The sequence below is a fragment of the Trichomycterus rosablanca genome, chromosome 26 (assembly GCF_030014385.1).
Source record: "Trichomycterus rosablanca isolate fTriRos1 chromosome 26, fTriRos1.hap1, whole genome shotgun sequence".
Lineage (NCBI taxonomy): Eukaryota > Metazoa > Chordata > Actinopteri > Siluriformes > Trichomycteridae > Trichomycterus > Trichomycterus rosablanca.
In genome coordinates this window covers 1,459,096-1,483,926 of record NC_086013.1, presented here as the reverse complement: position 1 = coordinate 1,483,926, position 24,831 = coordinate 1,459,096, and the positions used below count along the sequence as shown (strand labels likewise).

The 24,831-nt window shown below is 45.1% G+C and overlaps 1 protein-coding gene across 8 annotated transcripts; it reads left to right on the top strand.

Moving 5' to 3' along the window:
• Nucleotides 1-1,609: 1,609 nt before the first annotated feature.
• Nucleotides 1,610-24,476, top strand: sptbn4a (spectrin, beta, non-erythrocytic 4a). 8 transcript variants are annotated; one of them, XM_062988342.1, is made up of 25 exons: nt 1,610-1,813; nt 1,925-1,994; nt 2,440-2,592; nt 3,681-3,945; nt 4,153-4,482; nt 4,634-4,951; nt 5,926-6,049; nt 12,522-12,848; nt 13,088-13,336; nt 14,151-14,240; nt 14,501-14,779; nt 15,672-15,802; nt 15,878-16,082; nt 16,169-16,414; nt 16,560-16,694; nt 16,922-17,166; nt 17,333-17,471; nt 17,623-17,707; nt 18,095-18,282; nt 19,702-20,624; nt 20,716-20,776; nt 21,131-21,384; nt 21,540-21,710; nt 21,864-21,906; nt 22,279-24,476. In XM_062988342.1, the coding sequence occupies exons 7-25, from the start codon at nt 5,927-5,929 to the stop codon at nt 22,909-22,911; spliced, it is 4,527 nt and encodes a 1,508-aa protein (XP_062844412.1). In that variant the 5' UTR covers nt 1,610-1,813; nt 1,925-1,994; nt 2,440-2,592; nt 3,681-3,945; nt 4,153-4,482; nt 4,634-4,951; nt 5,926; the 3' UTR covers nt 22,912-24,476. The 8 variants fall into 8 exon arrangements, 7 of the variants coding, with proteins under 7 accessions (XP_062844412.1, XP_062844411.1, XP_062844413.1 ...); XR_010007620.1 differs by lacking the exons at nt 3,681-3,945; nt 4,153-4,482; nt 4,634-4,951 and having other exon boundaries at nt 22,279-23,707; nt 23,966-24,476; XM_062988341.1 differs by lacking the exon at nt 2,440-2,592 and having other exon boundaries at nt 3,681-4,482.
• The last annotated feature ends 355 nt before the right edge of the window (nt 24,477-24,831 follow it).

The window sequence follows — 24,831 nt, the reverse complement described above, 5'->3', positions numbered from 1 at the left end:
TTCAGTTGCACCTACTGCTAACAGGTGTATAAAATAAATAAAATAAACTTTTATATTGAACATGCTTCCAAGTTTGTGGCAGCAGTTTGGGGAAGGCTCTTTCCTGCTTTAGCATTTACGCTTTTATCCAAAGCGACTTACACAATGAGCGGAACACGATGAGCAATCGAGGGTCAAGGGCCTTGCTCAGGGACCCAACAGTGGCAACTTGGTGGTGGCGGGGCTTGAACCAGCAACCTTCTGTTTACTAGTCCAGTACCTTAACCACTGAGCTATCACTGGCCCACAACGATACATTAGTGTTTACATTAGAGCAAGACTAACACTGTTCAGTAAGTCGCTTCAGTGTTTGTCGACTGTTCTCCCTGTAACTATGGTTATTCTTTGGAACACGGGTGTGGTCCGCTAAAACAGAGCTCTTACAGTAAAGAATTTGGACCCTCCTGGTTTTACAGACATAAAGATAAGCTGAGTCAAAGTTCAACATTCGTACTAAATGGTGCATTAAAGCTGGTTTTAAGTCCTGTAATCACATGAGTAATCCAACAGCGATGAGTATTGTTTAATCAGTGTTATTGTATTCAGGTGGCACTAAATCAACTGCAATCCTGACCAGAATGAAGCAGTTAGAGAATGAGCATATTCATTTATAAAGAGGCTTGATGTGATTAAATTTCCCTTATATAATAATGTAGCTGTGCATTTTTGTTAATAATATGAATGCTATTTAAAAAGTTTAGCTAAGATTTGTTGGTCAAAAATATGAGAGCCAACTAAATCAGATCATTATTTTTTATTTATTTATTAGGTTTTTAACGTCATGTTTTACACACATTGGTTACATTCATGGCTCAATACACAAGATTCATCAGTTCACAAGGTTAATGTCAAACACGGTCATGGACAATTTTGTATCTCCAATTTGTCTCACTTGCACATCTTTGGACTGTGGGAGGAAATCGGAGGTCCCGGAGGAAACCCACGCTGACACAGGGAGAACATGCAAACTCCACACAGAAAAGACCCGGACCACCCCAATTGGGGATCGAACCCAGGACCTTCTTGCTGTGAGGCGACAGAGCTACCCACCGTGCCGCCCTCTTTGAAACGTCTTTATTTACTGATATTAATGATATTTAAACAGTTTAGCTTCGATTCATTGGTCAATTCAGTCAAACATGAGAGTGGTGTTCAGTCCATTACTGAAACGATGGTTGTTCCAGCTTAGTGACAATTTCCACAACAAACTAGAACATGTTTAGACAGAATGTTTTTGGTTTTAATTCACATGATACTAAAGCATCAATCTAACTGTTCTTACTTTTGTTTTATTTCAGAAAATAATAATAAATCTAAACGGCTCTTTGAAGTGAGTCGGCTCCTTAAAGTCATCCAAAACGACTCAAAAGTTCACTTGTTCTGAAAAGACCAGTCACTGGTATAATTAAGGGCGATTCGAATCACTTAGTGTGTCGAATCAAATGACTCAAATCATAAAATGTATCGTTTGGCTCGTCGCGCGCTAGATCTGGCAGCGTTTGAAAAGTGTCTCGCGCGCTGAATAATAACCGTTAAAAACGGCCACAGACTGAAACTGTTCGATAGTGAATCGGTTGAGTTTTCAGCGTTTGTTTTGTTAAATGTCTCCATCTAGTGTGGACTTTAATACACCTTTTAAAACTCACCACTTTTAAGTAATCCTAGTGTCTTTTAAATTCATTTTACGTTACACATTAAATTGCTCTTTTCGTCAACCGAAGGTAACGGCTGAGGAGATGAAAGAGAAGGCGGCCAAGAAAACGCACTTTCTGAGGTAAACTGAGGTAAAAAGGGTAAAAAAAATCTGTATAAAATCATATAGCCTAAAAATAACAACTATGTATTTTTGTGTGAAATTCGTTGTGTGGTTTATTGTTCAAAACAGGTCTCTTTCTAGTTACTTAACGGTGTTCCGTGCACTTCAGGACAGACGCCGAACAAGACAACAGTGTTCCGTACGTTTTTACTGAATCTTACTGAAATGTACACATTACCGTGGTGCCACTATAGAAGCAATAGCAGCAGTAATATTTAAATGAAAATGCAAACCCTAACTTGTTTAAACTAACGACAGAAGTCAATATTAACTAAGTATTTACTACAAGGATTGCTGTTTTTACCACTTATAGACGCTTCTTGTTCTTTATTAACATTACGGATTAAGTATAGAACAGGCAGGAAAAGTTTAAAGATGAATTAATTTATTGGTTTATTAATCTGCATGTGCACCGTTGAAGTCAACAGTTTATGAAATATTTTACACAATACACCTACATCAACTTTGAACATTCATTTTGTGGCTAGCACGTTCTACAATGTCATGTAGCTTTGTTGCATGGCCTCCTTATTTCTTGTTAGTAAAAACTGAAATCTATTATTCACGCAAGATCTCTTATTCAGACCCTTTATCAAGAAGCCATCAAAAAGCCTGAAGACGGTCACGCTATCGGGCTAAAAGGAGACAAAGGGGAGGACACACAAGCAGATGTATAAAACCAAGATTTATTAATAATAAAGGATGGGCCAAACAAAGCAAACGAACAAAAGGCTAAGGTAAATTGACAAAGACTAACTAAACACAGGTAAACTAAGCTAAACAAGGCTATTGACAAAGACAAAGGCTAACTAAACTAAACACAGCGAAACAAAGGCTAATGCTAACACATACGGGCTAATTTAAATGTTACACTAAACAATGAACCTTAAGCTAAATGGAAATTAAGCTAACAAACAGACAAAATAGAGATTACCAAGAAACAATAGCTTACTTAACAAATGTAAAGGCCAACCGACAAGCCAACCGAGTCAGTTCACGTCAAACCTCCCAACAACTCAAATCAAAAAATAATCCCCAACCTTCTGTTTCCAGCTCCTCTCTTAAATAGGGCAGCTGGGGCTAATTAACCAAGGGGAACCAATCAGGAACAGGGGTGTGGCAGGATACTCAGGAGAGGGGGGTATGGCACACTGGAGCACAGGAGGCTCCAATCATGACAGACCCTAACCAAAGACAGGATGTTCTGGAGAAACTCTGTCCATACAGTGTACAGGAGTCCAAATCAACTTGACGATGATGATAATAATAATAATAGAACCCTCCTAGGCAGCAGTTGTAGTAGCCACTGCAAATTTCAGCTCCTGCTGGTGGCCCATCATGATCTGTCCCTTTAAGCCAGAGCAGCTGGACCACCAGAGAGGCTCATGGATGCCCTCCTCACTCTGGCTCAGCTGTAAGGAAATCATACAACACACACACGCATACAGATCACAAGATTTCATATTACAACATTAGGGCCATTTTCTTTAGGTCACTTTACTTTTACTGTACAGTTTGTTAGCCTTTCTCCTGTGTTCAAGACATAATGAATTGCTCATTTCTAGAGTAGGTGCACATGATTTTAAACAGGTCCAGTAGGTGTGTGTTTACATCATGGCATCAAAGGTATGGCAAGTAGTATGCCAAGTACCTGACTAACTGACAAGCTTTATGAAACTAATAAAAACTAGGGTTTTTTTTACCAGTGTTGAACATATTTAGGGCATATTCATGAATTATTTGTCAATGATGAAGTTAGATCAGCAGGTGAAAGTCTGGATAATATCAAAGTCTATAAAACATGTTTTCTTATATTTTGCGGTAGAAATATGCAGGATCTGGTGGATGATGACATGTGGCCTCAAATAAATGAGGTTAATGTTCAGAAGCAAACCAAGATTCTCAGTAGCTCGGTTTTAGCTTTCCATGGTGGGTTGGCATCCAGGAAGAGATGTATGTGGCAATGGTACAAGAGGCCATGAGGTTCAGTCGCTGACATGAGTGGAGAACTGAGGAACTCTGAGGAACTCATGTATTGAGGCTGCAGGACAAGGAAATACAACATCTCCAATCTTTCTTTTAGGATTGAAGTATAAAATACATCATTATTTATTCAAAAAAGTTATTACATGATTTTTTGTGTGGTGTTTTTTTAGAACATCTAGTGGAAAAAGGTGGATGGAAATTCTACTTCTCTCTGTCTCTTCTTCATTCCTGGTCGTCTCTTCTCTGTCTCATCACTCCATCCTTTCTTCCGTCCCTCCCTCTTGGTTGCTCTCCTGTTTCTCTATCCTTAGTATCTGCCACCCCTCCCTCTCTCTCTCTCTCTCTCTCTCTCTCTCTCTCTCTCCCTCTCTCTCCCTCCCTCTCTCCCTCCCTCTCTCTCTCTCTCGCTCTCTCTCCCTCCCTCCCTCTCTCTCTCTCTCTCGCTCTCTCACTGCAGTACACAGTGCTGGTAGCGTCGAGGGGCTGTGTGGAACAGAAGCCACTGCAGCATGGTGCACTAGCGTCACACCGGTCCGGCCGCTCCGTGCACGTGTGTGTGTGTGTGTGTGTGTGTGTGTCTAGTGTCACTGGATTAAAACACTGGGATTTTCTGCAGCCTCATCATCCAAATCTCTTTGAACGTACGTGGTCCATTGAAGGCTTGTATTTTTAGATTCTCTAAGCTAAACCTGCCAACCGTCTCCCCCCACACTCATACACGCACCATTGTCTCCTCCCACCCTGCCCCCCCCCCCCCCATTCTTGCCTTGACTCGACATTGGGACAGCGTAGCAAGCGGACGCAGCTCAGGACCAGAAGCTCCTTGACACATCTGCATTTTTTTCATCCAGTACTTCCGTTGGACTATCTTCATCATGTGAACATATTGGTGATATTTTTTGGTTGGATGCGGCTGGATTCAGCAGTACTGTGTGTTGCTCTTGGACACTCTAGTACACGCGTGTACATCTTTCGGCGTGACAGCCTGACGTGTGGATACTGCAGCACTCTGGTGTGAAGATAAACCTGGAGGGCATGAGGACCCAGTTGAGCACCAGGCTTTGAGCTCCTGACACCATCACTGCTATCGCTGCTGCTGATACTGCCAAGGTGCTGCTTCCCTCTGCTTCAGACCTGTGTGTTGTGTGCATGTGTGTTGTGTGTGTGTGTGTGTGTGTGTGTGTTTGGGGGGTGGAAGTGAGTGGATTTTTCTTGGGTGGCATTGCGGTGATGGATAAGGAAGGTGCTGGTTTGGTGAGGCCTAGCCCTTGATTGCTGCACTGTAGGGGTGTGTGTGTGTGTGACAGCATTATAGCGCTACAGACTGGTGTCAAATTAAAAGGAAAACGTGTAGAAATGAGCCAAAAACATGACAATTCTAGATGTTTTCTGAGTGGTACGGCATGATACCATTAAGCAGTTATGATTCTATCATTCTTAGGATCTGAAGCACGGAGAAAATGCTGAGCCGGCCCAATTGAACCCGTTTTTGGATTTCAATCAAGGACAAAAAAAATCTAATGACTTTGAGAAGAATTAATGTTTCATGTCGTTTAAAGGCATGTCAGAAGTACACCAAAAGAATGACACATGCCATAATGCTTGACCCTTATAGTAAGGGCTTCTGGTGTCCTATTGCATATTGCAAGCAGTAAGAAAGCACTTTAACGATTGTTATTTTGTATAATTTGCTCAAAATAATGAAACATTTCTACCCTGGTGGGAGTAGTCTTTTTCCCAATGACAGTCCCCCCATCTAAAGGGCACGAGGGGTCACTGAGTCGCTTGACAAAGATGGAAAATGTCAATCTAATGCATTGACTTTCACATTCAGTCGATATTTATCCAGTTAAACACCTAAAGAAAATATGAACCAATGGTGCTCACCAACCAGCACTATCAAAATCTAGAATCAATGGCAGGGTTTATTATTATTATTATTATTAATGTTTTTTTTTTTGCCTTTAGTTTGTCATCTGTCTTTATTTATAACACTTAGTCACTTATACGACAGAGTGTGCATGTCATACCTGGCCCATGTACTTCCCTGTGACCCTGTGAGCATGTATGTGTGTGTGTGTTAGGATGCTCATGCCTCGTGAAGGTGGCCGGGATGAAGCTCATAAGCTGCACAGGAAATGGATGAAGCACCAGGCCTTCATGGCCGAACTGGCTCGCAACAAAGAATGGCTCGCCAAGATAGAACAGGTGAGTAGAAAAAAATCACAGCAAGGAACCTGAGATGGCTTGGAAGACATCTGGTCATGAAACAGGTTCAGGAATGGGTGAGAAATAATACAGCCCAGAAGAAGAAGTAAAAGCAAGTGTTGATATTTAGAGTATCATAAAGCGCTGACAACACGACTGAATAAGGAAGGTGGTACATTTAACCTGAATTTCAGTCACACTCGTCATACAAATCAGTATTAGATGGTCATTAAGTCTTTGAAAACTTCAAATCTTTATCCCAATGACTAAAGCAAGCTAACTAGCTAACATGCTACCGTTGTGCTTATGTGACGCACATGGATTCATGGTTGTGGAATATTTGACGTGTTTGTTAAATTAATAACTGAGAATGGTTATTATTGATGGGAATTGAGACTATAGATGCTAAAATCTTACTTGTTTGTACCTCATCACTGTAACTGAGAATAAGGGATGAGAGAGGACAGAGGCCGTTTCCTGCAGGACTGGAACAGCATGACGTTCTGTGTTCTTCACACTCGGACGCCCTCAGATACATCACTCATGGTCCAGTACAGCCATGCATGCACTGTGTGTGTGTGTGTGTGTGTGTGTGTGTGTCTTTTATTACGTGACATATGGTAGCAAATGTGTATTGAGTGGATTTACACAGCACATATGGTGTAAATAGGCAGTGATCGGGCTCTGTGTGATGTGAGTGTATGTAGGGTTTTGTACCGAGTGAATGGTGTGGTTTACTGTGTTATGGATCAGTACGGTAAAATGCCAGAGCAAGAATTGCTAAAATAGCGGAAAGGCCATTACGGTGCTCAGTTTACCGACCGGTATCATGACTAATGTGCACATTAGCCAAATTTCCATAGTCAGCAGACCTGTACCTACAATCTTCACTTAAGTTGTGACAGTATAAGCCATCATTTATAAGTTTCTCTTTTGTACCTGAAATCAAAAACTGATACTTGATGGTTTAGCTTATAATCAAAAGCATTTGGACAACTGACTGTGAGCTTGCTGGACACCCTATTTCAAAAACGAATGGTATTAAAATAAAGTCACCTCTATGTGATCTTTTCAGCTAGAACAGCAGCCGCTCTTCAGAGAAGGCTTCTTAAAAGACTTTTAATGTTTGTAGGAATTTGTGCCCTTTTAGTCAGTATGGCTGAGCACTGATGTTGGTCATAAAGCCTCAGTTCATTCCTAAGTTGTTCGTTGAGGCTGAGGTCAGGTCTCTGTAGGTGGCTGAAGTTTCTTTAAACCGAGCTTTTCCTCATGGCTTTAAAGAGCTCGCTTTGTGCACAGGGCACAATCATGCTGGGACAGGAAAGGACCTTCCCTTAACTGTTGCTGTAATTGCGTAATGCTTAGTAAAAAGATGATTATTATCAGTAAACTATTTCCCGACAGTATTGCACAGGTACGCAGCCACATGTAACGTATGCATGGAGAGGCAGCAGACTCAAAAATGCCCAGATACCCAAGATTCATGTTCTTGTAACAGCTTAGGTCTAGTCTTGGCCTAATTCCCAGACTCATTGGGGATTCACCATTGCAAATCCACTGGGACTTAATCTGCATATGCAAAGCAGCTGTAGTTCACTGTATGTCCAATGAGTGTTGTGTGAGATATTAAAGAGTATCAAAGCTTCAGCACTGGCTAATACTGCGTCTACAGCCACAAGCTGGGTGTCCATGCAAATCGTTTCAAAACAGAAGTTTTCAGAAGTTGGCGAAAATGTGGATCGATCTTCTGTGTTGTGTGTAAACCAGAAAACCCATGCCACGAAACTCACATTGGTTTACATTAGAAGCTAGCATCACTGCAACCCCCACGAAGTCAAGGCTCTAGTGTAGACAGAATGTAGAACTCAACATACTTTTGGCCAAATATAGGTAGTACTGACTGTGTGTCTGTACCACTACTGTGCTAAAAAGCAAACTCTGCTTCAGCATGTAGATGGTCTGACAGAACGTTTGCTACAGAAGTGTAAACCAGTGTAAATCTTTTATTTGAATCTACAACAAATTGAGTGTTTTTTTGTTCTTATCTAATAGATTTTGACAGTATTTTAAATAGGTGTGACAGATTAATCATTTTTTACTGCACACTATTATATACTTGGTATAAATGTAAAAAAAAAGAGGTCTGTTTCATGATGGCCATTACAAATGTTTTCAGATGGAATTTTATGTAGCGCTCGGTTGATGTAGGTTTTGTGGGATTTATAATCAGTCAACGCCGCACCGCTCTTGATTTACTGATGTATTTGGGATGATTTGTGCTAGACTAGGCTTGGCTGCCTGGAGCTAGTCAACACATTGGCACATACAGTGACACAAAGCGATTTACTCTCCCGGATATCAGACTTTGTGTATTAAGGAGTCATATTTTGTGACGTCCTCGTGCTTTGTCCTACTGCTTTCTTCAAATGTCAAAGCTTCTGCAGTTAGATAACTTAGTGGGTCCCACGATGCGCAACACAATCTTAACCACCCTAAGTGAGTCCTTCTGATTATTGCATTAGATTTATTATTATTTATTATTTATTATGATTTCAGAGCTTACAGGAGGTTTAAAGCCTTTAGGTTATGAGCTTCCAGTCACTGTGAGCTCATTCGAGACAATTCAGGCTGATAATTAAACTCATATTTATTGCAGCCGTTTGTAAATATCACTCTTGCTCGTGCTTCAGCGGCGCTGCATTTGTGTTTTGCTCTCAGGAGCTCTTTTAAAATGTCTGAAATGTCTTTAGGGTCTGCTGTCTGTTTTTTATACAAAGGTGATGATGATCAGAGTTATGATGAATCTTGGGAACAAAATTTGAGTTGTCTCTTAACTCCAGTAAAAAGTCTTACTGCTGTGTCAAGCATACAGATGTGTCAGATGTGTTGCCTTATGGTTTGTTATTGTATTGTTTGTTATTACAGTCCAAACGCAGGACTGCTGGTTGAGTCTCTGTATCGTTCCTACTGTTGAGGACGATTTTAGCTGGAATGTTTCCCCCTCACAGAGGAAGTTAGTTGCGAACCACACCCCCTAAGACATAGCATGTCTGTGAAGACGCCTGACCGGCCGATAGCACCGCTGATATTTGAACACCAGCTCTCAGCGTTAGTGGGAAGAATTAATACTGGAGTCTCCACAGGGACAATAATATTCACTGTCCTCTAACAAGTGCCGGGGAAATTGGTACACACGGAGATGAAGCCTGGGAACTGTTCATATGATTATGGAAGTGACTTTCCAGACTCCTCCAATCCCCCCCTCAAAAAAAACAAAGAGAATCAGTATTTACACCCATACAGACCTAATTCTTACACTCGACACCTACTGCTGTAATTTACGTTGCAGTTTGCTGGACTGAACGATAAATGAATAAATAAACTGGGGGTGGGCGAACAGCCTAGCCATTTGAGATGTAAGAGAAATGTAAATATAAAATGTGTATTGCTTTAAAATTGTGTTTAAAATTAGAAGCATTAGAAGTCGGTTCCAGTTTATTCTGGCTGTAGATTTCTGTCGTACACATTTTATGCAGCAGAATTATCACGGCAGCTTCTCGAGTGTGACTGCAATCATTCTTAAGAACCGTCTGAGACCTCACTCAGGAAAAGGTGGCCTAACGAGACCGTTACCTGAAGCGATGATTCGGCATCACGCCGCGATTGGAGAACTCTGTGTCCTTTCGCAGGGCTTTAGGCCTCCTCCCCGTACTACCGGCCGCGCTAAGTGCCACCTCCTTTGTGACGAAGCGGCTTCTGAGCCAATCGCGGGCCACGTGACTGTCCTCACACCTGACCTTGCCTTCTAGGTTCAGCAGGGGAGAAGCTCGATACGAGGGGACACATAAATCAGAATGAATCGCTCGCACATATCGCACAACCAGGAGCATCGCTAAACACACATGATTAGAAAGCAGGTGAAGGAAAAGAGTCACAATTTCATCCTCTAGTGCTACAAATGTGATAAAACATGTGATCCCAACATGGTCATCTGAATGTCCATCAGCAAACCATGATGAATGAAATTCTCTTTTTGTCATGTGATCAGGATTATGGCTTATGCATATGTGTGTGTTTCTGTGTCTACCTGGGACACAGGACCTGATTATCAATACATTCTATGAGTGTGTGTGTGTGTGTGCGCCAGCTTGTGTAGCGTCAGGGTGTTGCCCTGCAGCTCGTGGCATTTTATTTATTTATTTATTTATTTATTTTTCCAACTGATCCCCTACTCCAGCCCTCTTCTTTCTGCCTCTTGCCCCATCTCTCTCTTTTGTCATTTTTCTCTCATCTATCCAACAGTCTTATTCTCTCATTTTGCCTTTATTCCGTTTCTCTCGGAACCATCCCCCTCTCTCGCTCTCTTTCTCTCTCTCGCTTTCTCTCTCTCTGGCTGTGCGAGTGTGTTTTTGCAGTCTCTGCAGTATGTGGGGGAGCAGCTAGCAGTTAGAAGGCAGAAAGCTTGTGCCAAAGGCAGAAATGCAGCACTGCGTTATGAAAAATACACACATGACCACACACACACACACACACCGTTTTGTGTGTAATTTTCTTATCATCATTTCAAACATGTTTAAACAGATAACAAGAGTAAATGAGTGGAGAAACATGGCGAGTGCAGCTACTTCCGCACAGATGTACTGCATAAAACGATAAAGCCATTTGTTAACAACCTGGTGTTAAGCACCTTGCTCAGGAGACCAACAGTAGCAGCATGTCTGTTGTAGGGATTGAAACCCTCACTTTCAGACCTCTAGGACAGTACCACAACCACTAAGACAGCACTGCAACATTCCAGTCCAAAGACTGTAAGTGAGGTGAATTGGAGATACAAAATTGTCCATGACTGACTGTGTTTGACACTTTGTGTTTGAAACTTGAACTAATGGATCCTGTGTAATAAGTAACTACCTGTCCTGTCATGAATGCAACCATGTGTGTAAAATATGATGTTAAAATCCTAATAAATAAATAAAAATAATAATCTTCTGGTGACTGAGAATGTCAGTCGGTCAATTAACACAGTTAACTTGTTAACCTGACGTAATCCCTGATTAGTATCCTAATGAACGTGAGCTTTCACATTGACAACACCAGTGGATGGGAGATTTGATCAGCTGTGTCAGACAGCACTCGCCTCCACCATTAAAACACATCTTGAGGAAAGAACCTTGTTTCATCTTGCACATTTGGCTAAGACTCCTTCTAATACAGCGAGTGATTCACTGTTGTGGTGCAGTGAGGAGAAAACAAAGCTGATATATTGTTGTTTCTAGCTGCAGAACAAACCTTTGCACTCAGAGAAGGAGAGAGAAGTAGTGAGGTGGAAATCCAGGTGTATATCTGTCTTCTCTGTATTCTAATATTCCATGTTTGGGGCTTAGCGAGGCAGTTTCAGTGCTGTCCAGCTAAATGTGTGAGATACTGTGTGTGTGTCCTATTTTGGGGAATCTGGAAACGAGCCATGGCTCTATAGAGAGACACTGCTTTGATCTTGATCCATTTCGATCATTTTTGTGTACAGACTCAGCGAGATGGGCGTAGTCCGAGCTTAAGTTAACGTCACGGCTCAATTAACCTGCGTTTGAGCACAGAAGAAAGAAAAAAGCATCTAAAATTTACACTCAAAGCATCTAAATTAATGTCGGATTCACTAATAGATCAGTCAAACCAGAATGTCTTCACTTTGCGACGTGGGTGTGGTCAGACGGACACTTGTGGACGGCTTGTGCGAAGCATTGTTCTGTAGTTAGCAATACAGTTCTGTCTTAGCGTTTAGCTCAACACTCACCGAGCACTTTATAAGGTACACCTATCTGGTACCTACGTTTATTTGATAAGTGACATGGTTATACATTTACTGACTGTAGCCCATCTGTTGCTGTGTACATTTTGGCACCCCCCGTACCCCATTTAATTGAACGGGCCCCCACTGACCAGATGATGTTTGAGTGGTGGACTATTCTCAGCACTGCAATGATACCGACATGGTCAGATCATAGTACCGTAGTTTGTGTGTTGTTCTGGAATGAGAATATCAGGTGCAGCAGCGTTGTTGGGATTTTTAAGTACAGTTTGGAACACATACCCTGTTAGTGCTGGTTGTATCTGGACAGTTAGAGACTCGCTGTGTGTTTATCTTCCCAACAACACTGCTGCACCTAATACGCGTGTATCAGTATACACAACCATGTTATTACCATGTTATTGTCATTTCTATGCTCCTATGGGGGTCTCTTTTTACAGGGACAAAGGGCTACAGTCAGTACATGTACCTAATAAAGTGCTCAGTGAGTCTAGGACAATAGTTGCTCAGCGGTTGTAAGCAGAAGGTCACTGGTTCAAGCCCCAACACTGCTGGGCCCTTTAACAAGGCCCTTAACCCTCAGTGTCCCTCAGCACCTGCTTAATAACGTAACTTTAGGTGCCTGCGTGTGAATACGCCGTGCTGACCCGTGTGTTTTACATATAGGAGGGCAAGGAACTGGTTGAAGAGCAGCCCGAGCTCGGCCCCGTGGTGCAGCAGAAGCTGAAGGAGATGAGAGAATGCTGGACTCACCTGGAGAGCACCACCAAGGCTAAAGCGCGCCAGCTGTTCGAGACCCAGAACCACCGAACCACAGAGCCACCGCACCGCAGCCTGTCTGACCTGGACCAGCAGCTCAGCGTGCTCCAGGAGGAACCACCTCACGCCTCACACGCCACCCACTCCTCACATACGTCCCACACCAGCCCCTCTACCAGCACAGTCCTCCTGCAACCACGCACCACCTTCAGCCAGCAGCTGCAGAGGATACAGGTAACGCACGTCTACACCAACTGTTTAATTACATGAAATCACTGCCCGTAATTACTGATTGACACTGTGCCACCAAGCAAACCTTATTTAAAAGAAGACCTAACATCTTCTGTTAAAAGCTGCACCTTTACTGCTGCCACACCCGCACACACCAGATCTTGTGTCCTATTTTCCTCTTTCATCATCAATGCATGAATAAAGACGTTAAAAAATACAGTGTTATTAAATATCCCTTGTAGTCGATGGAGGCTCAGATGCAGCTCTATCCCGGTGTAATGGAGCTGAGGTCCGACATAACCAGGCTAAGCGATGTGGACGGAACAGAGCTGCTGCTGCAGCGCGGCCCAATGGGAGTCGAGGGCGAGAGCTCGGGGGGCGCGGAGGAGACGCGGATCGTACGTCTGATCGAGCCGCTGAAGGAAAGGAGGAGGATTCTTCTGGCCTCCAAAGAAATGCACCAAGTCACGCAGGACCTGGAAGATGAAATTGTAAGTCTGTTGTTTTTCCGTCTGGAGTATTAGTTTTAGGGGATATTACTTTTTGTTAGGTGGTTTGAGGATGCAGTGAGATTTTTTTAAGGATCGCCACAGCGGATAATTCTGGTCCACAAACCTGATTTGGCACAGTTTTTACTCTGGATGCTTCTCCTGATGCAACACTCATGCACATTTTGTAAGATTACAGGGCAATAAAAGACTCTTGTGGTTGTATTTATAATGTTACTAGCAGGAGGAACGTAAACAAGCCAGATCCATCGTTTACAAAAGCTGTTTTGTCAGTTTTATGATACCTTAGCAGGCGCTATGGTGTCCACATACGTCCTGTCTGGATGTGTTACTGCATTGCCTATGTGACCCTGACAAGAATAAGCAGGTGAATAAGGTGAAACATGAAAATGAAATGAAAAAAAGAGACACTTGCTTTAATCAAATGGTTTAAAGAGGAAGATTAAATATTGATCAGTGAAGCTTTAAACAATCACAATTCTCCCTGATTGCACCAGTCTGTTTTGCTTTGCATGAGCAGCCTCGCCTAAACGTTCGGGATCCGTTCTGAGAGCTGCGGGATTTCCCGGGACTTTAAAGTTGGAGTCAGCAGTTTATCTAACTTATTTAGCTCAATCTGTCAGTTTTCAAATTCAGCCCTGTCCTTTAATCTGGTCTCTCAGGCCGTGCACATAAAGGCGTGATGTCTGCACATCAGAAACCTCGTGCACGCGGAGAGGCGTCCTAAACTGATCATCGCTATTCATTAGTGTTTTCACTCTCGTTTGCTGATCCGTCTGATATTTTCTCTCTACAGGTGTGGATTCAGGAACGGTTGCCTTTAGCGTCCTCTAAGGAATATGGCACCAATCTACAGAGTGTTCAGCAGCTTGTAAAAAATCATGAGGTAAACTATTGGTTTTAAAAGTGCTTGCCACTTGTGTTTTAAGGATAACTCTTCCTGGCATGTATGTTTACCTCTATATTATTTATTTAGACATTTATGATCTCTCTGTGTGGAAAATATGGGTCGAGTTGTCGTCTAATATCTAACAAGTGCAGTCTTATGACTCATTTTGTTAGAAATGCTTATTCGCTCCTGTGCTCAGGTGTGCTGCTCAAGCTGGGCTGGTTATAATCGATAGGTGTTTCTGATCACCCCTGAAGGCTCTGCAGATGGAGACGCAGGCTCGGAGAGGGCGTGTGGAGGAGGTGCTGGAGAGGGCCGAAGCCGTGGCCGCTCTCCGGACTCCGGAGGTCGAGATCGTGAGAGAAGGAGCCGTGCATGTGAGGCAGCTGTGGGAGGTGCTGCAGGTGGAGGCCGAGCGGCGTTCGGTGATGCTGGATGCCGTGAGCACCGCTCAGCAGTACTACACCGAAGCGGCAAAAGCAGAGTCCTGGCTCAGCGGCCAAAAACTTCACGTTCTTAATGAAGAGAACGGCAGCGTAAGTACAGCTTTCGGATTACGTTCCGTTTCGACAAATCGTCCTCAATAACTGCTTGTGTCTGATCAGGTTGAAAGGGGTACGGTGCCACCTACACAAACTGGCCACATTGTTTGCTCACTCACTAGATCAATCCTTTGCAGGGCACCAGACACTCATGCTGTCTTCATAGTGGCCTAAAAACGGGAAAATACCATTTTTTCCCAACCGAGTACAAGTACATGTATTTTTGTACTTGCCGATACCGATACCTATTTAGAATGATGGAGTTAATGAGTTGGAGGTTAATAAATATGTTTTGTAGAGAACGATCAGGTCAGAAATACTGTAAAACGTGTGTGTGCTGATGTATTCTGATATAAACTATATTATCCCCCCCCCGTCCCACCTGTTTACACTCCTCTCCTGCGTTTCCCCTCGCACCGTATCCTGCGTTCTCATTGGCTGTTCCACATGTCCCTCGTTCCCAGTCGCACGTCTCGGATCAGATATCTGACGTGCTAGAAAACTCCAGCGCTCGGCGAGCCGGTCGGATCGAGTCGTCGGATAGTTCACGCTTAGCGATCGGGAGCCGAGTTTCGATCGCCGGCGAGCGAAAATCAGGGCAGAAATCGTGTAGTGTGAACCGGGCATAACGCAGCGACGTGCACTAGGCTCACGGTATCGGATGTTTAGTATCGGAGCCTCGTTTGCGAGTACGAGTACGAGTTAATGAGCGCGGTACCGGGCCAATACCCGACACCAGTATCGGTACTCGTGCATCTCTAGTAATTTCTTATAAAGTGTAAATCAGTAGTGGTGTATAAATAAGTACTTTGGTCACAGTGCTGCATTCTGTGGTTGATATGTGGTGTCTTTCTCATTTACTCTCTCTCTCTCTCTCTCTCTGTAGGATGAAGCGAGCACTCTGAGGTTGCTAAAGGAGCAGTTAGCTCTAGAGCAAAAGGTGGAGAACTACTCTGAAACCGTAGGCTTCCTGTCTCAACAGTGCCGCCGCATGCTGGAGCTGGGTCACCCCGACAGGTAAGTACCTTTCAGGACCTTAAGTGATGTTTTCACCCAACATCTCCCTTATTCTCCTCCCTCTGTGTTCATCAGTGAGCAGATCACCAAGCAGCAGGCTCACATCGACCGGCTCTACGTGTCCCTGAAGGACCTGGTGGAGCAGAAGAAGACCAAGCTGGAGCAGCAGTACTGGCTCTACCAGCTCAAGAGGGAGGTGGAGGCTCTGGAGAAGTGGATCTCTGAGAGAGAGGCCGTAGCCAGCTCCACTGAGCTGGGTCAGGATCTGGAGCACGTCACGGTCAGTTCCACACACACACATCTTTTAAGCGCAGCGCCTTGTAGCACCTCGAGATCCAAGTGTTTGAAATGTGTGTGTGTGTGCAGGTGCTGCAGGAGAAGTTCACAGCGTTCCGGGCCGAGACGAGCGCCGCCGGTCAGAAGCAGATGGACTCGGTGAACAAGATGGTGAACGAGATGATCGACTGCGGCCACGCCGACGCCGCCACCATCGCCGAGTGGAAGGACGGCCTGAACGAGTCATGGGCCGACCTGCAGGAGCTGATGGAGACCAGAGCACAGATGCTCGCCGCCTCCCACCAGCTTCACAAGTTCTTCACCAACTGCCAGGAGGTAAAACCGCAGCGCACACCCAAATATAAAATACACACAAGTAAAGCTAAATCAAATGTATGTGGACACCTGACCATGAGCACGTTGAGCATTTTGTTTTAAAACCATGATCGTTAATATGGAGTGTGTGGGTGTGTGTGTGTAGGTGCTGGTGCAGATTGAGGGTAAGATGAGGCAGTTACCGGAAGTTCGTTCATGCCAGGTGAGCACCGCAAACCCAGGTACACTACAGCGACTGCTGCACTCCTTCGAACACTCACTACAGCTGCTGGTCTCACAGGTGAGAGTCTCTCTCTCACACACCCACACAGTTAACACTAGTATTACCCAGGTGCATCCACCTAATGTGATTTCATAATGGAATTCATCCTGGAATTTAGTAACTGGTAGAATCAAGCATCTTCTGCAGCAAGTGCCCTTGGTGCATGTAAGGGTGAGGGATCTATTAGACGTTGGGATGATGGTGGTTCCTCATAGTTCACATGTTCAGTGACTTGCACCCTGCAGGTACGTCAGCTGCAAGAGAGCGCATCACAGCTCCGTGCGATCTACGCCGGCGAAAAGGCCGACGCCATCTTGGTCCGTGAGCAGGAGGTGATGTGTGCGTGGAAGGAGCTCCTCGTGGCGTGCGAGGGCAGCCGTGTGCAGGTCACCACAGTGACCGACAAGATCCAGTTCTTCGCCATGGTGCGCGAGCTCAGCATGTGGATGGATGGAATCATGGGACAGATCAGCCCGGCCGAGGACGCACGGTACGATCGATTCCACTCGTTAGATCAGCAGGTCGTGTCAATGTACTCTTCTACTTCTGTCCTGACTGGGTCTCTGCCATCGTCTCTTCAACTTTTATCGATATGCAGAGGGAAAGAAATGCTGTCATATTCATTCTTGTATCGTCTCGTTGTGGGTGTGTCTCAGGGATACGTCTTCTCTGGAGAATATGATCTCTCAGCATCAGAACCTAAAGACTAAGATCGAGACTAAGAGCAAGAGCTTCATGCACTGTGTGGAGATGGGCAAGATGCTGCTCGCCGCACACAATCCTGCCGCTGAGGAGGTACGACACATTTACACGCTGCACAAGGTCTGGACCAGCTTTCATAAAATACACACAACCAGGGCTAGAATGGACGGGGTTGATGTAAGTGGTCTTTAGGTTCACATATTGTTTACAATCTCTCAGACAGTTTTTGTCTCTCTTTCTAAAGGTGAAGGAGAAGCTGGATTATGTGATGGTGAAGCAGAAAGAACTGAATGATAAGTGGGAGCAGCACTGGGAGAAACTCCAGCGCAGTAAGAGAACTCCTGTGTTACTAACTACTTCATCCGGTTAGGCTGTGTAGGCTTGCATTCATTTTTAAAGTACTTAACTAATCAAAGACTTGCACATAGAACCTGCATTACTTCAATAAACACTGATCACTTTGTCCCAATATAAGTTTGTAGTGTTTGATAGTTGTTTCTATGAGCTTTGTTACGCTTGCAACCGAGGGAGAGCGAATAATTAGCTGTGATTTGGACCCCACGTCATTTCCAAGCCTAAAAGTTATAATTTAATATATTAAATGCAATACTTGAGTTAAATTCAGTGATCGAGGCCAGCAATTATGTCTGCGACAGCCTGGATCACACCACGTCAGCCAGCGTTAATGTAAGTTTTAATATTTTTTGTGCCTCAAGTGCAACAAAGGGTACGGGCCACCCAGCCGAGCAGGGTGGAGGGGGTTTGGCGTAGTCCAAGAGAATCGATAAGCAGTGGTGGTGAGGCAGAAGGCGGAGCCGATGAGGTGGAACAACTGATTCGTCGACATGAGGCGTTTCGGAAAGCAGCGTCAACATGGAAGGTGCACTTCAACTCTTTACGGCAGGTCAGCGTGACAACAAGCACATACAGATAAATATAATATTCATCCATCCATCCATCCATCCATCCATCCAACCATGCATCTAATCATCCATCCATCCATCCATCCAACCATCCAACCATTCATCCATCCATCCAACCATTCATCCATCCATCCAACCATTCATCCATCCATCCAACCATTCATCCATCCATCCAACCATTCATCCATCCATCCAACCATCCAACCATTCATCCATCCATCCAACCATTCATCCATCCATCCATCCATCCAACCATGCATCTAATCATCCATCCATCCATCCATCCAACCATCCAACCATTCATCCATCCATCCAACCATTCATCCATCCATCCAACCATTCATCCATCCATCCAACCATTCATCCATCCATCCAACCATCCAACCATTCATCCATCCATCCAACCATTCATCCATCCATCCATCCATCCAACCATGCATCTAATCATCTATCCATCCATCCATCCATCCATCCATCCATCCATCCAACCATTCATCCATCCATCCATCCATCCAACCATTCATCCATCCATCCAGCCATCCAGCCATCCATCCAACCATGCACAAGTTTAAGCATTCATGCATCTAATCATCCATCCATCCATCCAACCATCCATCCAACCATTCATCTAATCATCTATCCATCCATCCATCCAACCATGCACCAGTTTAACCATTCATCCAACCATTCACCCATTTACCATTCATCCAACCATGCATCTAATCATCCATCCATCCATCCATCCAACCATTCATCCATTCATCCATTCATCCATCCATCCAACCATCCATTCATCCATCCATTCATCCATCCATTCATCCAACCATTCACCCATTTACCATGCATCTAATCATCCATCCAACCATTCATCCATCCATTCATCCAACCATTCATCCATTTACCATTCATCCAACCATGCATCTAATCATCCATCCAACCATTCATCCATCCATTCATCCATCCATTCATCCATCCATTTACCATTCATCCATCCATTCATCCATCCATTTACCATTCATCCAACCATTCATCCAACCATGCATCTAATCATCCATCCATCCAACCATGCACCAGTTTAACCATTCATCCAACCATGCATCTAATCATCCATCCATCCATCCATCCAACCATGCACCAGTTTAATCATTCATCCAACCATTCATCTAATCATCTATCCATCCATCCATCCAACCATGCACCAGTTTAACCATTCATCCAATAGTGCATCAAGCCATGCAGCTATCTAAATGTACTTAGAACTAATATTGCTCATTTATAGAACTGTATCCTGCAGTTCTTTCTTCTGCACAGCTTATGGAGGATGTTTTGTAGATTAGACGGTCCTAAATATCTTGAAAGTGCATCCTGTGATCCTCATGAATCTTCTCTGTGCTGTTTAGGCAGAGAAACATAAGGAAGAGCAGAGCAGACAGGCCTCCACCTCGTCTCTTCTCAACAGACAGATGTTCCCTCTCTCCTGCCTGGTGCCCAGCTCCTCCTCGTCCTCTTCTTCATCGTCTCTTTTCCGGAGTCCTCTGCAGGACACCCTCTTCGAGCCCAAATCTGGTACAGACCTCACACACGCCCCACATTCTCTGGCCCAGAGACTTGGATCTGCCCTGAACCCATACGCTCCGGTCATGAACGGATCCCCCTACCACGGGCTCAGCCAACAAGTCAGCGTTTTGGGTGCGAACAGCTCCAGCTACACTGGATTAAACCAACAGGGTGTTTTAGGAGTGGACAGCTCAAGTTACACCGGCCTAAACCAAATGGGTGTTTTAGGGGCAGACAGCCCCAGCTACACTGGATTACACCAACAGAGTGTTGCCGGGGCCAATGGCCTGAGTCCCCTCGGTGCCGCAGGGGTCAGTGAACCCAAAACGGCATTCGCCTGGCAGCACCTAAAAACCGACTTTCTCCAGCCAAGGATCAACCACATGCACAAGGCCGTGGCACCTCTGATGGAGGCCCACGCTGGGCACCTTACCTCCGCGGGCATGCCGATGGGCGTGGAGCCGTCCCTGGAGCTGCTCCACGGGCGGCTGCAGAGGGACCCGCGCGGCAGCCGCTCGGACCCGCAGATGGACCACCTGCGGCGAGAGAGGGAGTACCGGCTTGGGCGGCACACCTCCAGCGAGCAGGAGATCCAGGCACGGCTCAACGAGCTGCCCATGATCGTGCGCCAGGAGCGGCACCAGCGTCGCCGACTCGAGCGCCAATCGTCCAGCGAGCACGAAGGCAGCGGCAAGCACCGGCAGCACCGGCCGGACTCCAGTGACCAGGAGTCGGGAAAAGAAGGGTCAGACAAGCGACAGACAGGGTGAGGAGACAGTGTGTGGGTTGGGGAAATGTCTGTATGACAGCGACTGTTTAAATTGGTGTCTCCTATGGTTTCTTATTTGATGTTGTAGGGACAGGCGCACCACGATGGCTGAGATCGTGGAACAAGTGCAAGAGAGAGAAGCGTGTCAAGTGAGTATCACTGCTGTTCAGAGTGATTACTACTGAGCACTGCTGCCTTAGCATGTACTAGAAATAGTCAGTAGTTGACTACATGTGGACTCCAAGCTAAAAACCACTTCCCTCACATGTAGAGGACGTAGTATGAATGCAGGGGCTTCCACAGTTGATAGTCTGGATGGTCCTTTATGTCTTTGGCATGGAGAACTCGATGTCTATCGGTCCATCTGAGACGAGCCCAGGCCCAGAGAACTCGTCGGTGTTTCTGCATAAAATTGATCACTAATATTTGGCCCCATCTTAACTGAGTGTTTTCTGTTCTTCAGATAATAACTGAAACAATAATTGTACTCTCCATCCCATCAGGCAAGAGGGGAGGTGTACCGTCCACCCAGCAGTCTTTCTGCCCCCGTGTCACGTTTTGACCGGCCTCGAGCTCGCGATCGACCCAAACCACGCCGACGGCCACGGCCCAAAGAGCCCGAGGAGACACGGCGGTCGCGCTCGGCCCCGGCTCAAAGCGCACCCAGCACCCCACAGCCTCCCACTCACACCGTCCACCAAGAGGGCTTCCTGTACCGCAAACACGAAGAGGAGGGCAAAGAGAAAAGCCCCAACAGGTGCTGCGAACGTTCCCCGTCACCACCACACCCACAAGAACACACACTAGAACACAATGTTGTGAATGTCAGCTTTCATTAGTAAGGCAAATTTAACGTAGTCATGTAGTGTTTTTTATTTATTTGTACCTTGTTTTTTTTATCTCAATTTTCAGCAAGTCGTGGGTGAACCTGTACTGTGTACTCAACAAAGGAGAGATCGGCTTCTACAAGGACGCAAGGAACACCACCGCTCCTTATAACGACGAGCCACTGCTCAATCTAGCGCTCTGCACCTTCGACACCACCAACGGCTACAAGAAAAAGAAAAACGTCTTCATCCTGAGGTAAGACTACCATTTGTTTTTGAAATGGGACGTCCAGCAAGCTGATGGTCAAGTGTACAAATACTTTTGGCCATATAGTGTGTATCAAGTCTGTCGCTGGACTAAATATTGGACTTTAACTGATGTGAGTTGTGTCATTTCAACCCATCACAGGAGTGAAACTGAAGGGGACTATATCTTCCTGGCAAAAGATGAGGTGAGGAGCCTTTTATTGAAAATATATCACACACTTACATATATATATTTACTCTCTGGTCTAAAAATGGTGCTATTTAGATTTAAATTAGGAAATTGCCCATATTTTAAATATCACTAAGTAAATAAAAGAGGCTGAAATGACTGGAACTGGGTTCCAAAATGTCCAACACAGTATTAATACCTGGCGGGATTGTGGTGACCAGTCACCCTTCGCTTGGTGAAGTTGGTGCACAGGGGTGCTTGGCTGGGGGCTTTTGGGTGGCACAATAGTGTAATGCACGAATCTAAACAGCGGCACATCAGTTCTGAGGAATCCCGCCCACCTCAGTGCTCTTTTCTAACAGGAATGTCCTCTTGTGTGTTCTTGCAGGAGGACCTGAAACGCTGGGTGAACAGCATCAACACCAGCCTGAGCGAGATCGAAGAGATCGCCAAGTGGGAGAAACCCACCACCTCCTCGACCGACCCCGACAAATCGGAACGCAAGGAGCGCTCGGAGGGCGCGGAGCCGTCCGAGAAGTCCGAGCGGTCGGACCGATCGGAAAGGCGAGAGGGAGAGAAAAGCTCCGAAAGCTCCGATAAGAGGGACACATTGGAGAGAGTGAGGCTGGAAAGGCGAGCGAGGGACAGGGGAGAGAGAGCGGAGAGAGAGCGCGCGGAGAGAGAGCGAGCCGAAAGAGGAGAGAGCAGAGACCGGGAACGAGGAGAGAGGGCGGAGAGAGAGAGAGCCGAAAGAGGAGAGAGTAGAGAACGAGGAGACAGAGCAGCAAGGGAGCGAGAGCGAGGGGGGAAAGAACGAGGAGAAAGAGACAGAGGAGGAGAGAGAGAACGAGGGGAGCGAGGAGAGAGCAGGGACAGAGAACGGGGAGAGAGAGGCACAAGAGAGAGGGGCGAGAGAGGAGACAGGGAACGAGGCGAGCGAGAAAGAGGGGAGAGAGGAGAAAAGGCCGAGAAGGGAGATCGGAGTTCTAGGGGTTCCAGCACATCTGGGAAAAGTAAATGATGCATTGGACTCATCCCTCTTCACACCTTTATCCTTTCATACCTTCATCACGGGAGGGTTTTCTGTCTCCGTCTCTACATGTGTCGTGGCCGATCACGCCACGAGACGCTCGTGAGGTTCTCTCGTCTTCGCCGTATGTCTGCACCCTGAAGAGAAAGCCCGTCGAACTGTTCAAATTCCGATCTTACGAAACGAATAAGCAAATCACTCGAATATTTAAAGAAAATCCTGTAACGAAAGCAATATGACGCGTGCAGTGAGCAGCGCTCGGTCCCGTCCTCCTCCGAGCCGTCTGTGTGTGTAGAAGAACGGGAGAGAGAGCGTTAATGATCGAGGGAGGCCGGGAGTACAGAGAGGTGTGTTTGTTTAGGATACGTGAAGATGCTCAGGACTAGCAATGAAAGCGCTCGTGCCATAATCAGATAGTCAGCGTCACCTTATCGGCCCCAAAAATTAGGTCAAGACGTCGGTTTAGGATAGATCGTGATACCGTTCAGATCGTAACCCTGCTTTCGGTAGTAAATGTTATCATCTGAATAGTTTGCTTCTTCGGTTTTGAATCAGATGTAGCTGTTGGTTAAGTATCGTGCAACCTGATGCGCAGTGGTCTAATGCGAGAGCCCACCACCGGTCCAGCTGTTCGGTTCCAATCCCAAACAGGCACCATCCATCTCTGCTTCAGATTTTCCAGCACCAGTTTAGAGAAGGCAGCAAGCCCTGTAAAGACATGAAGAAAAGCTCAATTTAAAGACACTCCAGTGGCCTGCACAGGGGCGCAACTTCGTAATGAACTGAGGTGAGGCATCAACCAGTGCTGTCATTATTTGACAGAGTGGACACAAATCCCCACAGACATACTTCAAAGTCTTGCGAGATGCCTCCTCGGACTTCTCTAGCTGAAGAGATCACATAGAGGTCACTCTGTTTAATACAGCTTGTTTGGGATGTTCAACAAGCTCATGGTCAGGTGTCCAAATACTTTTAGCCATGCAGTGTATACATACACAATCATATCTTAATTTTTACTTGAATGTGTGACAAATTGGTTTTACAGGGTGTCTGAGTGCGAGGCTACAGAATCACTTAAATATCAGGGCAAGAGAGGAGACGAGGTGAGAAAGGAGCGAGGAAAAAAGACTGAAAAAGGAGATTGTAGTTCAGATTCCCTTAAATATTAGTATTATTTACCCTGCGCAAAACTAAAGAAGCAAACACACGACACAAGGCAAAGGAAGAACAACGTGTAAAACAGATTTTTTGGTCAAACTAAAGGTCAGGAAGCATCGAATCGATTAACATCCAAACGACGTACTGACCTGCGTGTGAAGTTCCGAGTCTTAAAGGCACCGAGTCCGTATGCGTGACCTGATTGACTTTATTCCTCAGGCTATCGCAACACGTGAAACGACTCAGAGCGACGTTAAATGTAGGAACATGCTGCTGTTCACCCTGATTTCTCCTTTACCTTCATCCTCGGATTGTATAACGATTAGTAAATCGGAGCTAGGGTGTCTGTGAAATTGTAATGCTATTAAAAACCTTGTATATATCTATACATATATAAATATATATTTGTATATATACTAGTATACATGACTTCTACAAGCTACAGTGAAATAAGCAAAACAACCCATTTTTAATTATCGACAGAAATGTAACAAGCTTAAATGTATCATTATTATTATTATTATTATTATTATTCCCAGCTAATGTGGTTTATGACTTTATGAAGTGCTAAACGTGCATTCACGTAGCATTTTTAGAACTGTGGCGTCCACACACGCACACGGAGGCAAACGGAACGCCACCTTGCTGAGACAAAACATTCACACTCTGGACAAGGTCTACCGTCGTGTTTTTTTCCTTCTTTTTCTATGTGTAGACGCTGTCATTGATACCGCTGTTAACTCTGACCACTCT